At 36.5% G+C, this 16,062-nt stretch overlaps 1 protein-coding gene across 1 annotated transcript; it reads left to right on the plus strand.

The window, feature by feature from the left end:
- Window positions 1–3,495: 3,495 nt before the first annotated feature.
- On the plus strand, window positions 3,496–14,561 carry LOC129253887 (zinc finger protein 84-like). The gene is made up of 4 exons (XM_054892320.2): window positions 3,496–3,567; window positions 8,677–8,746; window positions 9,520–9,663; window positions 11,018–14,561. Exons 2-4 carry the CDS (start codon window positions 8,725–8,727, stop codon window positions 13,471–13,473), a joined length of 2,622 nt encoding a protein of 873 aa, XP_054748295.2. The 5' UTR covers window positions 3,496–3,567; window positions 8,677–8,724; the 3' UTR covers window positions 13,474–14,561.
- The last annotated feature ends 1,501 nt before the right edge of the window (window positions 14,562–16,062 follow it).

Here is a 16,062-nt window from a genome sequence, read left to right on the forward strand (position 1 = left end):
AAATGGAAACAGGGAGCTGGAAAATTTCATCCATATTTTCGCCGCTCGGAGAGCAAATTTTCTATTTCTATATTTTTTTTAGGGGAGTATTCCTCGATCATTTAACTTTATTTTTACAAGCAATATAATGTATCCTGTGGAGCCTAATTAAACAATGTAAGCGCGAAGCGTGAGCTGAAAATAAAACAGGAGATTTTTGACACGTTTTATGATTGTAAAAATGCGTGTGAAAACATATCGTGAACTATTTTTCAATCGTCCCCAAAATTGAGTGTTTTAAGCACCATAATTTTTTTATTTGAACGGAAATGGTTAACAATATTTTTGGTATCTCAATGCTAGTGCGAAGCACGAGCTGAAGATTTCATTCATATATTTAGACCTGAAGCAATTTTTGCATTTATGAGCAGGATGTGTGTGAGTATATAAAGAAACAATAATGCAAGCGTGAAGCGAGAGCGGAATTATATATATATATATATATATATATATATATATATATATATATATATATATATATATATATATATATATATATATATATACATATATATATATTTTCCTGATGAAGCCCTTTGGGCGAAAATTTGATCTAACTTTTCTCGCCATCCTCCCCTCTCCGAAAAGTTTATATATACATAAACTTTTCGGAGAGGGGAGGATGGCTTGTACAATCATCCCCCTTCCCCAGGAAATGATATTTTTTTCATTAACAAATGAAATAATACTATTGTTAATGCGTGGATTCATCTTGGTCAAAGTGCTTAAATTTGCAAAATTTTGCATTCTAAAAACGCAAAATTTCTGGCGCGGTCGCTCCGCTCCCGCGCTCAATCTTATCTTACAAGATGTTGGCCATGACAAATCCCTACGTTTAGCATATTGAAAATGTTATATCCCCTGCATCATGAAACTATGGTTATAATACGTCCATTTATGAATTGTAAGATATCAATGACTTTTAAATATATAGTTATAATTTTGATCAAATATCAACATCTAATACCAACAACTAACATCCTTTGAATACACTGGGGTATTACTATCCTAGCATGTTTGTGGAAGCGGGGGATAATTTGTACAAAAAATATAGGTATACTTTATACTTCAAGTTAAGAGTAGGCCTACTTTGATCATAATACCAATTAAAACATCCTTTGAATATACTGGTGTGAATGTGTGGGGGTCATACTACCCTAGCATCTTTGTGGAAGCGGGAAATAATTTGTACAAAAATGTAAGTATACTTCAAATAAAGAGTAGGCCTACGATGAGTTAATGATGACATTGACCAAATCAATGCCCTTAATGAAAAACAGAGGCAAGTTAGGACAGCAATATTTCCCACACACTTTACAATTTCATCCATTCATATAGGAAACTTTACATCACATTAATCCCATAACAATCTAATAAATATTTCAAATATGTTTTTCCCCAAAATTTTGAATGTTGCATCACCTCCCAATATAATCTTAAAGATTATTGAAAATCTTTCCTGTCTGCAATATTTTTCTTTCGATTGGCATCACTGAGCTTGGGAAGTTTATACTGTGGCCTGTGATAACCTATAATCATTTCATAAGCTCCCTTATTTAATGATTCCCATCCCACCTTTGACCAGTGAGCAAATAAGTTTTCATTGAACAAAATATGGACTGTTCAATATTTATTTGCTCTATATATTTCTTTTTCCTTTTCTTTTGTAGTTTAAAAAAATCTACCTGTATCATATTCTGTAATGATATACACATCATTTTAAACGACTGAAGCAACTTCTCAAGGCTCGTCCACTTCGCTCACTCGCTGCATTTCATCAATGATTAATACAAACCCCTTGAAAGACGATTTTGGTCATCATTCTGTCTTCCAACATTGAAAATTTTACATTGATATTTATTGTTATTCATTTCTTTATATTCTAACAAATCCATTAAAATATAGACATCGAACAAATTCATGATAGGCATTTAACTGAAAAATATACAATGTACACATCTACAGTATATACATTGCCCGTGATGTTACCCACCAATTAAAAGAGGTTTTCGAAAATCATTTTGTCTTCCAACTACTGAATATTTGTTCGCTCGCTCGCATATTGATATTAATAGAAAATCATTACTTTATAGCCACATCAAACATCTTTATAGGCCTTTTAACTGAAAGATGGTAGTATTATGTACCAGAAGCGTTGATCCTGGGGGGGGGGGGGCAGGGGGAGCGATGGCCCCACCAATGAAAATATTTGGGGGGGCAAACATATCGTTTTGCCCCCCCCCCCCAATTATTCTGGATGTGCCAAAATAAAATAAGATTGTAATGTTATACACAGGAATCGGCAAGCGAGATTGAACTACACAACTCGTTCTTTTTTTTTTAATCGTGCTCAAAAATTTTAGATTGGAATATAAAAATTTTAAGCTCACGCTTCGGGCTTGCATTTATTTGTTGGTGAGATATGTCTCTTTCTTATGAGTCATGTATATATATACATATATATATATATATATATATATATATATATATATATATATATATATATATATATATATATATATATATATAGGCTTTTGTGTGTATGGGTGTGTGTGTGGGGGGATGGGTGAGTGTGTGTGCGTGAGCTTGTTGATTGAGCGCCTTTGGAACGTTGATTCATGATTATGCACCCCCCCCCCCCATTTTAAAAAAGGATCGACGCCCCTGTTATGTACATGGTCATATACCCCCGTATACATAGCCCTTGGTGATATATTGATATCACCCCCCCCCCACATGATCTGACCGCTCTGAACTTCTGAATTTCTTCATTTATTTGATCTTTCTTTTTTTTTTTCAATTTTCTTTTCTTGTTTTATGTTATTTTTTTTCTCTCTCTCTCTTCATTCCCTTCTTGTCCTTTTCCATTTCTTATTTGTTTTTCTTTATGCTCTGCTCTATGGGAGAAGTAATTAAGCCATCAGGGTGAGGACGAGGGCGGAGTTCCACCCTCTGAACTACTTTATAAATTATTCTTAATTTTACGATCGAAGGAAGGGGATGCGGGGGTGTTCTTCTTTTTATTTCAAGTTGGCAACCAGTCGGGGCTGTTTCAGCACAGCTTCTTTCAAGTTCCCGACCTTCTTTTTTCCTTCCATTTTTCCTTTCAAGTTTCTTTTTTACTTATTTTCCTTCTCTCTTCACTCATTTTTTTATTTTGCTGGGGGAGGTTTTCATTACGCATAAAATGAGACTTATCCGGTTAATTTTCGTGACATGCAAAAAAACAAAAACAACAAAAAATAGATGTACATGTAGGCCTAAAAGTTCATTTATTCATGATACCTGGTAGTACACATGACATTATCAGACTCATTATTTGGCTCATAAAAATAGTGTTCCGCTACTCGTGCTTCGCGTTTGCATAACGATGAATTCCAGGAAGATTCAGGATTAAAAAAATAATAGGCCTATATTTGCTGTGGAGACTGCCATATGGAAACAGTCATGCTAAAAAAACAATGCGAATACTACATTGGCTTACCATAGACTGCGAAGTTTGGTCTGCCCAGGCAAAGGTTGTTGGAGGTAAGAATAAGATAATGTTATGTTAGATATTGTAATTTCAATGTTTTCGTTGATTTACCTTGACTATGATATAGTTTGAACCTTTCTTTCGTATGAATAATTTTGGGAGCAAATTTCTTACTTGAAATATGAATCGTAAAATTATTAGTCCGTTACCGGTAGCGTATTCTACCGTGCCCGCACTCAGGCTGCCATACCTCATTACCTGCGTGTGCAGGTTATATTGCACACAAGTGAATTGGGGATCTCACGAATCCCTGATAGATGTATTCTATTGACACGTGAGCAAAGTCACTGGCGGCAGTGGCCTGGTAAAACGCCACCATTCATTTTGAATTAGTAAAGTTATTGAATCAATAAAGATCCTGCCACGTCAGGCTATCCATAACTGGACTCGTATTTGACTTTGTGTTTTCAGACCCTGGCTTAAATTTAAAAACATTTTGATAAATTCTGTCTCTAATAAGTAATATTTTATCCATATTTGTCAAATCGTATGTTTCGGGGCCGGGGCCTGGGGGTACGTGCCCCCCCCCCCTGAAAAAAACTGGCGGAGCAAAGAAAAAAGAAGGTGAAAGATAGAAGGAAAAAAAGAGGAGGAAGAAGAGTGAATGTAATAAACTGAGTGAGGGGGAAGACTTGCAAAAAAAACACTTTCATGTCACTAACACTAAACAGTAACAATAGGGTGTCTGGAGAAAAAAAATATTTTTCTTATTTCAAGGAAATATCACATTTTCTTTGTGAATTTGAAGAGAAAAAACCTTCAGACTGACAGAAATGTAATATTTTTTGAAAAAATCCAATTATTGGCTGCAAAAAAGAAGATTGAAATTAGGTCAATTTTCAGCATTTCCCTGCCATAGACTGTGTAGTTAAGAAATGGACACACACAAATCCTAATTTTTAGCTTCCGAGAGCTGTTATAAATTTATTATTAATGCCAAAAACTTGTCCATAAAGTGTCTAATAGGAATTTTATGCTCTTTCCGATGGTATGATTTTTATAAAGATTTGGAAACCAGATCACAATGAAAAATTGCGACAAAGTGAAAAAATTTGTGCAAAACAGAAATTTCATTTTCCCATAGAAAACGCATGGGGAAATAACAATCTCAACACACACACAAATAAGGGTTTGCAATTTATCTCTAAATCCTTATTTCTAATAATCCTATAAACTTGTCCTTACTGTCAAAAGAAGCCCCTGAATTTTCTCTTTCCATACATGCCAAACAAAAGTTAATAATCAATTCAGATCACATTTTTTTAGCAGCCTGAATTTCCCGAAGAAAGTGTGCCATATTTTCCCCTAAATCAGCCTGTTTTAAGCCGACACTTTTCAGTGTGGCTTCAGACACCCTAGTAACAAAGACAAGTTAGAGGTCTATATAAAATTTTCGCTCTCGCATTGCCTGTTCGATGAGATTCATATATCTTGCTCAATAGGCTGATATGGAGCTTAAAATATCAAGTTTTGAAGTGAATATACAAAACATTTCAGCTCAGACATCGAGCTTTCATTTTTTTTCTTTTTTTTTGAGCTTTCATTATTGTTTATTTACAAATTGATCTTTATAAGTGAACGTGCCCCCCCCCCCCAGCTGAGGTTTGGTGTACCCCCCTCCTGAAAAAAAAAATTGGGGAGCAAAAGAAAGAAAGAAAAAAAGAAGAGGAAAGTTAAGGAGGAAGACGAGTGAATATAATAAAGCTGAGGGGAAGAATTGCAAAAAAAAAACAAAAAAACTTGCAAACTTTCATGTCACTATATAAAATTTTCGCTCATGCTTAGGCTGATATGGATCTTAAAATATTAAGTTCTGCTATAAATTTAGCGAAAAAGCATAAGAAATTCATAAAACAATAAAATACATAAGAAATTTATTTTCAAACAAGGATCTTTTTCATTTGTAATTGTTAGCAATGTTATAAAGAATATTTACACCAAAATTAGCATTCAAAGTGAATTATAGTGAATTAAAAAGTATGATTTACACATAAATTAGCATAATTAATTCATATTAAAATATGTTGGGAAAATTAACCATACGGCCTTGTAGATTACATATCACACTATCATCATGCAAATCTATACAGCGATCGCGTGATCAGCAGCTGAGATCTCAAGCCAAGGGGGGGTTGATTCAACAATTCATATTAAAATATATTGTAAAACTAAACCATATGTACAGCCTTGTGCAGACATGCCAACCGTTCCCTTTATAGAGTATTTTTTCCTCTCTTTTTTGCTATGAATACGCCAATACTTTTTTTGTATGATTTGTAACTTTTTTTTTTAATTTCCTGTCATGGAGTACATGTATGTATTATACTCAGCGCGCGACACTAGCACCAGTCCGACGTTCCCAGACCGGTAATAATCATTGATGGGCCAGTAACTTGTTGCATTCAAAGAACAAGTAAATTCTACGAGCACATGTTTACAATGGTGAATTATCAAGTTTTCAAGTAGAGTCATATCACACGTTAGTGCTGTAGCTCGGATCACCTTTCGAACTGAATCCCGCCGGGTTGAGCTGGTTCGGTTCGGAAATTACGAACCGGGCTACACTGCCAAGCTCTCTCAACCCGGAAAATTAACCCGAATGCTTTACAACTTGTTTCTGTCATCTCGATAAAACTAAAAATTAATTTAATTGTTTAAACATTGATCTATTCACCTGCAAAGTTAGAGGCAGACTCAAGCCAAGCCTTAGCGCTCATTCATAACTTTAATAGGTAGTCCGGTCCGTCCATGCATGACAATTTGCCCTAAGTACTTAGTTTTCTCAGCCCGATATAATCCAGCGTAAAGCAATCTTTGCGAGCCATGTGCCCCTGCGCTGCCCGCCCTGGCCCTGCCCCTATTCTGTGTACATGTGGCTGTGCGGCCGTACTGTACAATTATCACAATGTGTGTGTATTATGTGTCCATGTAGTGCACAGTGCACGTTGAATGCATGTGTATGGAGTCATGTGATTGATCACCTGGTCAGGAATGGTTTCAACCACTTGCTTGATCGGGAGCCCGGTTGTCATGTTTACATTAATTTTCTTGGTTTTGTGAGCTACATGTACTGTCATCAGTGGTGGTCATAAAGAAGTCCGAATGAGAATTCTGTTTCCTTTGAGATGATTGTGATGACAAAGAAATGACTTTCTTGCTTCCATGTTGTGCCCGAAACTACCCCCCCCCCCCTCGCGCGTTACAATGGTATATTAACGGCGTCTGTTTATTTACAATTCAGTCACCGCAGTGTGATGTGGTGTGATGTGATTCAGCTAGTTATTAATTTCATTGATGAAGAGAAGAGAGAAAGAGAACTCGAATGAATGAATGAAGAAAAATTATTTGAAAATGACTGACATACAGTTTGGATGATAACATTTTAAACCACTTTTCCTTTTAGGCTCCCACACGCTACGGTCTTGAATTAATTTCCCCAGACCCCAGCTATATAAAGTGTGACGGAGTGAAGTGAATGAAAGCAATGGATATTGAAATGCGATTGCAAAGTTTTAGAATTGGTACATGAATGTTTTGAAAGAAACGGTAGAAAAAGAAAGACTAGTCAAGATTTCAAAAGAAATAAATTTTATTCCATCTCATTTTATTTTGATATCGTGGACACTATTGCAACAAATAAATCTTACCGATACACAAGAAAAAAGAAATAGGAATTCATGTCGAAAATTAATGGGATTTTTTCTTTCTCCAGAGCGAAAGATGAAAAGGAGGTACATGTATACAATATATCCCAATGCTCTTCCTCATCTCAATTTTTTAAAACTATATTTTAATAATTTTGTGATTGGTTTAGTTCATTGTCTTCACTCATGATGAAAAATCCCCTTTCCAATTTTCTGATCACTATTAGCTGTTAATAAAGTAATAAAGTACCCCAAAAGCCAATTAACCCATTTATAATCAACTTTGGCTTCGTTCTACTGGAATTTCCATCGCCCTTGGTTATAATTTATTGACAAAAACAATGTCTGGAGAGTATCTGAAATTAGGTCACCACGAAGTAGAACTTCGAAGACTGGGTATAATAAACAATGTGGTTTCGGCTTTCGCACATTCCAAAGCATGTTGATCTTTCATTCAAGACCATGTGCTTACGGCCGGAGAGTGATTCATGTAATTGACAGCTGAATGAACTAATCACAGCTCACAAAGAGTAAAGTTAACTGTTATTGGCTGGTTTGGGTGTGTTGGTGCGATTATAGATGGGAGTGGTCGTATTTCTTGACTAATTTACGCGTTGTACTACTGGCCTAGCGCTCAGCCAATGGCTGATGAACAGAGATGCTAGTCAACGTACACATATGTTGCACTATTATAGCGAGGGCCAGGGCGGGAGCGGAGGGGCGCAGCGGTTAAGGAAAAAGTCTGAATTGCATGCCATCAAGCGCGAGTCGAGTACAGTGTTGACAGTAGAGAGTTTGTGATAGATTAATTATCAAGAAAAAGTATTGGATGTGGCGTGTAAACAAAAGATAAGATTTTCGGGTGTGTGTCCTCTTTTGAGGACAAGGTCAGAGGGGTGATGTCAGGCACAGTAGTTACAGTCAAGTAGGTCAAAACATTTCATTTTTTGCACAACGCACATCAAATTAAACTGGTCCGGTTTACCGATCCAAACCGAGACGGACTCTGATTCTAATAAAATTTCCGAGCCGATTTCGGGCCGAGTTGAAGGCTCCGAGCTACAGCACTATCACACGTTTTTTCACTGATCTAATTAAAACAGGCTGGCGATTGTTATGTTGAGACAAATTTTTTAAAATACTCTTTCTTGTCAAAAAATACTTTTTTTTCTTCTAAGAATACTTGTTTTTGTTGTAGAAGGTTGGCAGTTCTGCTTGTGGACTACATACCACACTATTATCATGCCAAATTTCACGGCGATCGGGCGATCAGCAACCGAGATCTCAAGGGGGTTGATTAAACCCCCTCCCCCTGTCATAACACCCAAAAAAGCCCGGCTTGTTAGGATTAATATTAGATTTGCAAAGCCAAAGGTAAAATTTAGAAGGAAAATGCAATTAAAAAAAAGAAAAGAACACCAGATGCTAATGTTGTATTACTGTTTTCTTGAATTTCAGAGCGTGCTCTTTTTATCAAGTGATATCTACTGACTACTCTGTGTAACAATGGGCGATAAAGACTCATCAGGTGAGTTTTGTAGCTGTTTTCGCAAAAGTCGAAGACTTTAAATTTAGACCCTGAACTGTTCAAATTTTGTGGCAAAACCATAGTAGCTATGCTTTACTTTGTGTTACTATCACTGAATTATCCAATGATTCCTGATAAAGAATATGTTTGGCAAAAAGAAGCTGCTGAAAACTGCTTATCTAATAAAAGAGAGCCAATGGAGTAAATTAGAAAGTCAAAAGGGGCCTAAGCTTTCGATCCTAGCAGAATCTTCGTCGGAGGCAAAATGACTGAAAGAATATGTTTATAATAATATATGCAGTCTTTTTAGTAAAATTGATTAGCCCAAACCTGCATTAGCTTATGGTAAAAAAAAAGACGTGACAACATGCATAAATGTAGTGCATGTAATCAAGCGCATTCTTTGATGCTTCTGAGTTCTTACAGTGAACACTAAATGGAATGTACTCATGTCACAAAATTTTAACGGTCCACGGTATGGAATCCACCTTTGTGAATTCTACACATAGTGTCCATACTGAATGAAAAAAAGAATTGGGAGAAAGCAATTCGGAGTCACACTGAAAACTGTCATCTTAAAAAATGTTCCGAGTCGAGAGAAGATTTTGCTTCTTCTGAGAAATGTTAATGGAATTCTCATTATATCTTTTGTTATAGATCAAATAAGTTAGAGCATTATTTTTATTATCATTATTATCAATATTAGTTGTAGTAATGTTATTGTTATCATCATCATCATAACTATTATTATCATATTGTTATCATCATTATAGATGAGGAGGATGTTTTCGAATGTGGGAGGTGCAAGGAAAAGTTCACCGATATGACCATTTTCATGCACCATAAGAATGAGAAAACCTGCAACAAGGTTAAGAAACAGAAAGAATTGACTGCAAAGGAAAGAGCCCAAGAATTAGGTAAGATGATTCACCACGAGACTTTATCATTTGAATAGAATATTTATGGTCAGTTGCATCCCATTTAACTTAACAACAAAAGAGTGATAAAAGGTCTGCTGGAGGATATTGGAAGATGCATTTTACAAAACAATAATTTTCTCTAATACTAAATAGGTTCATTATTGCGGACTGAAATAATCGCTAGAGGGTATTCATTTGTCTCGCAATCTACTATGGTCAACAAGGAAATTTGTGATCACTCTCGCAAAAAGTGTTCACTAGCTTACAAGTTCACGAGCTTTCGAGTGCCGCTGCAACTCTTTATCAAGTGACGAAAATTATCTGATAATGTAGTCTATTCATACCAATCCCCAGGACCGTACGCACGTATGCGGAAACAATAGGTGGGCACTGATCCGTTGTGTGATTGGTCGGGCGTTTCACCAATCAGTGCGTCGATGTATCAACACAGTTTAGAAAATACAGATATGCACACCTATCCATACATAAATGTTGATATATCAAAAGGTATTTGAGATAGAGTTAGGAAAATTTGAGGAGTTGGTTACTAGTATTATAAGATTTTCTCACAACATGCATGCCAACTTGCCAAGTTTCAAAAGTTTTATTCCCTCCGTGGCTGGAGGTTTACACCTATTGGACAGGTACCTAGTTAAATATATTCTTTAGTGATAGGTTAAAGTAGAGATTTGAAGCCTTGGGTGTCTAGTTACATGGAATAGCTGATATGGTCTTGAAGTGTCTGAATAAGAAGGAATTTGGAATACCTCTTTTTCAAGAAAAAAAAATTAGGGAATCCACTAATTTCTTCTTTCTTGTAAAGTCATGAAAGTTATACATTTGGTCTTTGTTAAAACTACACAGAATTATAATTCCAAAATTCCAAATTCTGTGACGGGTCTCACAGACTTCTCAAAAAGTTGACACAAACTTCTACTACAGGTACTCAGAACTATTATTTTGAAGTCAACGGCACTTTTGTACAGAGCACATTTTCATATTACAGCACAAATGGGGGAAATTCAAAGGGGCACAAAAAGTATTCAATGCTAATGAGAGGGGCACTGAGGCCAAACCCTCTCTCGTAATCTAATTTCATGGTATCCTACCGTATACTCACTTAATATCCGGGTGGAGAGTGGTAAATGTGGATAAGTGCTTTGGTAAAGGACATTAGTGCTAGGCAAGATTCGAACCCCAACCTTTATTAAAGTAAAAGATTAAATAATTTTAATATTTCAATACAAGTCTTCAAAAACTACTGCATGTGTACATGCTAGGAGTATATATATCTAAATATTCTGTATATTATTTTAATGATTTTGAGGTTGTAACATTCTTGAATCTCCAGGTGAAGTTCTCACCAGCATCCTGAACAGCAGTACAAATTCAATGACTGGCGAAGGTGAGGCTAACACTACTGTGGCAAGTATCTCCCCAACTATAGGTGACTTTTTCACCACAAAGGCGGGGGACAAGGAGATTGATCCAGGACACATTAGCCTGGACATCTTAACTTCACTGGAACATCCCATCAAGCAGGAGCAAGTATCCACAAGTGCTTCTTGTGATCCATGTCAGGAATGGTTTCCGGACCAACCAGTCCTTGACAATAGCTTGCGGGAAAAGTCCACCATTGACACCAGCCAGTTAGATCAGGTCGAGATTGAAGCCACAGTAGAGTCAAAGACGCACGATGTTCATAATAAGCCTCAACTGGATAGCCCAGTTGCTTCTAGTGATTCGCCAGTTGAGAAGTCATCAAGGAGGACGCGTCAGCAGCATTCATGTAGTGTATGTAATTTGAAGTTCCTCAGCAGATTCAAGCTTGAACAACACTGTGCTGGTAGGAAGCATCGTAATACAGTCAGAAAATTGAAAACCAACACGGAGCAGGATGAAGTTCCAAAACGCAGACCAGGTCGGCCGTCCAAGAAGAGAGTGTGTAAGTTTTGTGGCATTTCAACAGATTCTATTAAGGACTTACAGAAGCATTTAAAAGAGCAACACAAGGGTGCAACTGGAAAAGAAAATGGTGATAAGGGTGCTCAGTCTGATGAGACAACAAATCTTTGCAGGGAGTGTGGCGCCTTGGTACCCAGAAGATCACTCAGAAGACACGAGAGAAGATGTGCCAATAAGAAAAAATTTGAATGTCCATTATGCGGACACCAGTCTAGGGAAAGAACTGACTATAAATCTCATATTGACAACCATAAAGTGTGGATTGAAGTTGATAAATCTGTAGTGCCTTGGGATGGTCAATCAACCAATACCAGTTCTCGAAACGAGGATGCAACGATATCAAATGCTGAACAAGAGAAGATAGCTGATGTAAGTGATGATGCTGACAAAGACGAAGGTGTTATCTTATCCACATCTGATTTAGCCGTCTTGGGTCTCATGCCAAAACCCAAATTTTCAACTGTACAGGAGTGTTTAGACGCATTGACATCAGGTCTGAAGGGAACATACGATGAGCAAATTAGTTCTGATAAAGAAACTCAGGGTGAGAGTGAAGTTATCTCTATGAATCTTGATAACGGAGCCGAGCCAAGCTCTGTAAAAATTAATTCCAAACAATTGAAATGTAAAGCGTGTAAGAAGTGGTTTCCACGTAGGAGCCTTTCCAAGCACATGTATGATGTTCACAGTATGACCAAGCAGTTTCAATGTCGTGATGTGGAGTGCCTGCAAGCCTTTATTGACATGGACAGCTTTAGAACTCATATCACATCTCACTCTGATAAACTAATGTTCCAGTGTGGATGCCGTCTTTGCTTCTCAAACAAGACTGCAGTGGAAGAGGAGTACGCAGATGAGATTCGCAAGTGGAAGATGAGGAAATATTATTCCCAGTTGTCTTACAAGTGCAAGCTGTGTTGGATGAAGTTCCCATCAGAGAGTAGTTTGAGCAAGCACCAGCAGTCCGATTCTCACAACCATAGATGTGAACAGTGTGGGAAGGTGTCGGTCAGCAAGCGTCAGCTGCGGTTGCATCAAGAGACCCATCAAGAAGAGAGGGGTTATCTCTGTGACATCTGTGGCAGTGGGTTCAAGACAGACAGAGACCTCAGGAGACACATTGCTTCACATAGTTCCAACAAACCCTTCGCGTGCAATGAGTGTGATAAAGCTTTTCATTTCAAGAACAAACTAACAAGGCATATAAACACCGTCCATGCAACTTACAAACCGTTTGCCTGTAACTATGAGGGCTGTAGGAAGTCATTTGCAAGGAGAGATAAACTAACTGATCATGAGAACACCCACAAAGCTCCCATTTATGCCTGTCAGTACTGCTCAAAGACCTTCTATCGTAAGGATGTCATGAGGGAGCATGAAATTGCCAACCACACCAAGGAGTTTCCGTATAATTGCAAGATGTGTAAGAAGGGGTTCTTGAGGCCAAAGGCTCTCCTGAATCACCAAGCAGCTGAGCATAACACCTCAGTCAGTCCATCCACTTTGGACAAGCTTCTGAAGGCCTCGGCTGCTGTCCAACAGCGGGCACAGAACACACCTTTATCTGCTGCAGCCTGCCTCGCTGGTTACGTCATTTATGATCAGAGCATTTCATCCGTCTTGCAAGGAACCACAGATAATGATCCTCAGTCATTACCGATCCAACCTATGAACTTGCCACCATCAGCATCCTCCAGTAGTGACCTTTCCTACCAAATGACAGATATTACTGGTTCAGGAGGGACAAATCTTACCTATCAGGTGTCGGGAGGCAGCCTGCCTGGTGGTTCTAACGCTCTCCATGTCTCCCTTTCTCAGCCATTGGTCGAGCACGATGTTTGATATCAGTTGCAAAGATGAAATAAAGTGGTGTCTAGATGCTGATGACATTGGTATTAAACATGTACATCATAAGACAACAGAATAGATATTACATGTAAATGCAAATTAAATTCCTGCACGCACACTGCGCTTATTCACAGAGTGGAACATATCACTTTAAGCCTGGGATGTCCAGGGTTTATTCAATTTTAATATTTTACATGCTTCTTCAGATATAATCAGCACTTCATTGATTTTTTGTCAATCCCTAAAATGTGATGGTAGGACCTATCAGTGATTGATGAGGTACTGTCTTGGTTACAGTCACACTCTTAGCCATAGGGGATGCAGAAAATTGTTTTCAAAGTGAGGGGGGAGGGCGTCAACCTACATAAAATTTACAAATTTGATGGGCATGTCACACACAATGTTAAACATATTTGGAAAAAAAAGTAGGGGACTGAATGAAACTTCACAGTTAGTCTAAGTATACAATTCAAATGTTATAAATTTATTTTTGCACAGGTTTAATACTATTTTGTCATTACATTCACATTGGGTGAATGAGTTGTGTTGAATGATATTTTCACAATTGTATTTGCCTTGGTTTTAAGAATTCCAGGTAATATTGATATGTAGTATTGATCACACAAAATCGGGTTATTTTTTTCCTCATAATTTTTCTCACCTCATATGACTCATAGGAATTACATGACAGGCCATTTCACCCTCATGACAACCCGAATCGCCCCTATAATTCCCCCAAAATTGATTCTTTGGGGCAACCATTCTTACTAGAGTCGCCCCAAGATCTGTCACAACATTCAAGATTATTTAGAAAATCAATATTTGAACTATGGCAGAATAATGATTTTTTGCATTTACTGCGTAATTACTTGTTGCCCTTATATATAAAAGTAGCCCTTGAAAAGAAAGAATAAGCCCCAAAAATTCTTCAGTAGCCCATGTGTAAAAAAAAAATCGTAAAAATAAAAATGATTTCCTACCCCTGGTATGACTTAGATGTAGGGCCTTTGAAAGAAAACCAATGTTGCAATTAAAGGGGAAGTTCACCCTGAAGAAAACTTTGTTGTAAAAATAGCAGAAAAAATAGTAAAAAAATATTGGTGAAGGTTTGAGGAAAATCCGTTAAAGAGTAAGAAAGTTATTAGAGTTCTCAGTTTTGGATTTGTGACGTCATAAACGAGCAGCTGCCCCATGTGATATGTGATATAAAATGCATGAATTTCAAATTTTGTATGGTTCCTGATGACTTAATTTTGTTTTCTATTCATGATCGGGTGTGAAATGATTTGTCTATTGATATACAAAAGGTACAGTGAAAACCATTTTCAATTTTCTGAGAAAATGAAATTTCATTGATTTTTTACCATTCGCTATGTAGGAATGCTGCTTGCGTATGACGTCACAAATCAAATAATTGAAATTCTAATAACTTTTTAATTATTTGATGAATTTTTCTCAAACCTTCAGCAATATTTTTTATTATTTTTTTGCTATTACAATAAACCTTTTTGTCAGGGTGAACTTCCCCTTTAATTAAAATATGAATGTTGCCACTATGAACAAGAATTGCGATGAACAGTTCCTTGACACAGATAAATAAATCAGTTTTTACTGTAATTGTAAACTTGAATTATTGTATTCCTGTTCCATGTCTTTGATTTGTATGGATAGTCCATATGCTTGATATAGTAAACCATTGTTTGAAGGTTCAGTAAACTATTGCAAAGGAATTATTTGTAGTCTTTGCTTATTTTTCTTTTTCATAATTGTGTTGCATTGTTGTGTAGTAGCAGCTCGCAGTAAACCCTTCAATGTGGAATAATACTCTCTGATATTTAGAGAGCTATGAATTTTATTTAAACGTTTTGAAAGGAAATGTTATGTAGTAAACTTCTAGAGTGTTTTATGGGCTCTCTTGTAATGTATAAATTTATTGGATTTCTGATGTAATAAAGCATAGTACATTTAAAGTCATGTGTAAGTGCAAGAATGCTGCTTGCGGTTGACGTCACAAATCAAATAATTGAAATTCTAATAACTTTTTAATTATTTGATGAATTTTTCTCAAACCTTCAGCAATATTTCTTATTATTTTTTCTGCTATTACAATAAACTTTTTGTCAGGGTGAACTTCCCCTTTAATTAAAATATGAATGTTGCCACTATGAACAAGAATTGCGATGAACAATTCCTTGACACAGATAAATAAATCAGTTTTTACTGTAATTGTAAACTTGAATTATTGTATTCCTGTTCCATGTCTTTGATTTGTATGGATAGTCCATATGCTTGATATAGTAAACCATTGTTTGAAGGTTCAGTAAACTATTGCAAAGGAATTATTTGTAGTCTTTGCTTATTTTTCTTTTTCATAATTGTGTTGCATTGTTGTGTAGTAGCAGCTCGCAGTAAACCCTTCAATGTGGAATAATACTCTCTGATATTTAGAGAGCTATGAATTTTATTTAAACGTTTTGAAAGGAAATGTTATGTAGTAAACTTCTAGAGTGTTTTATGGGCTCTCTTGTAATGTATAAATTTATTGGATTTCTGATGTAATAAAGCATAGTACATTTAAAGTCA

This window comes from Lytechinus pictus, chromosome 2 (assembly GCF_037042905.1).
Source record: "Lytechinus pictus isolate F3 Inbred chromosome 2, Lp3.0, whole genome shotgun sequence".
In the NCBI taxonomy this organism is placed as follows: domain Eukaryota; kingdom Metazoa; phylum Echinodermata; class Echinoidea; order Temnopleuroida; family Toxopneustidae; genus Lytechinus; species Lytechinus pictus.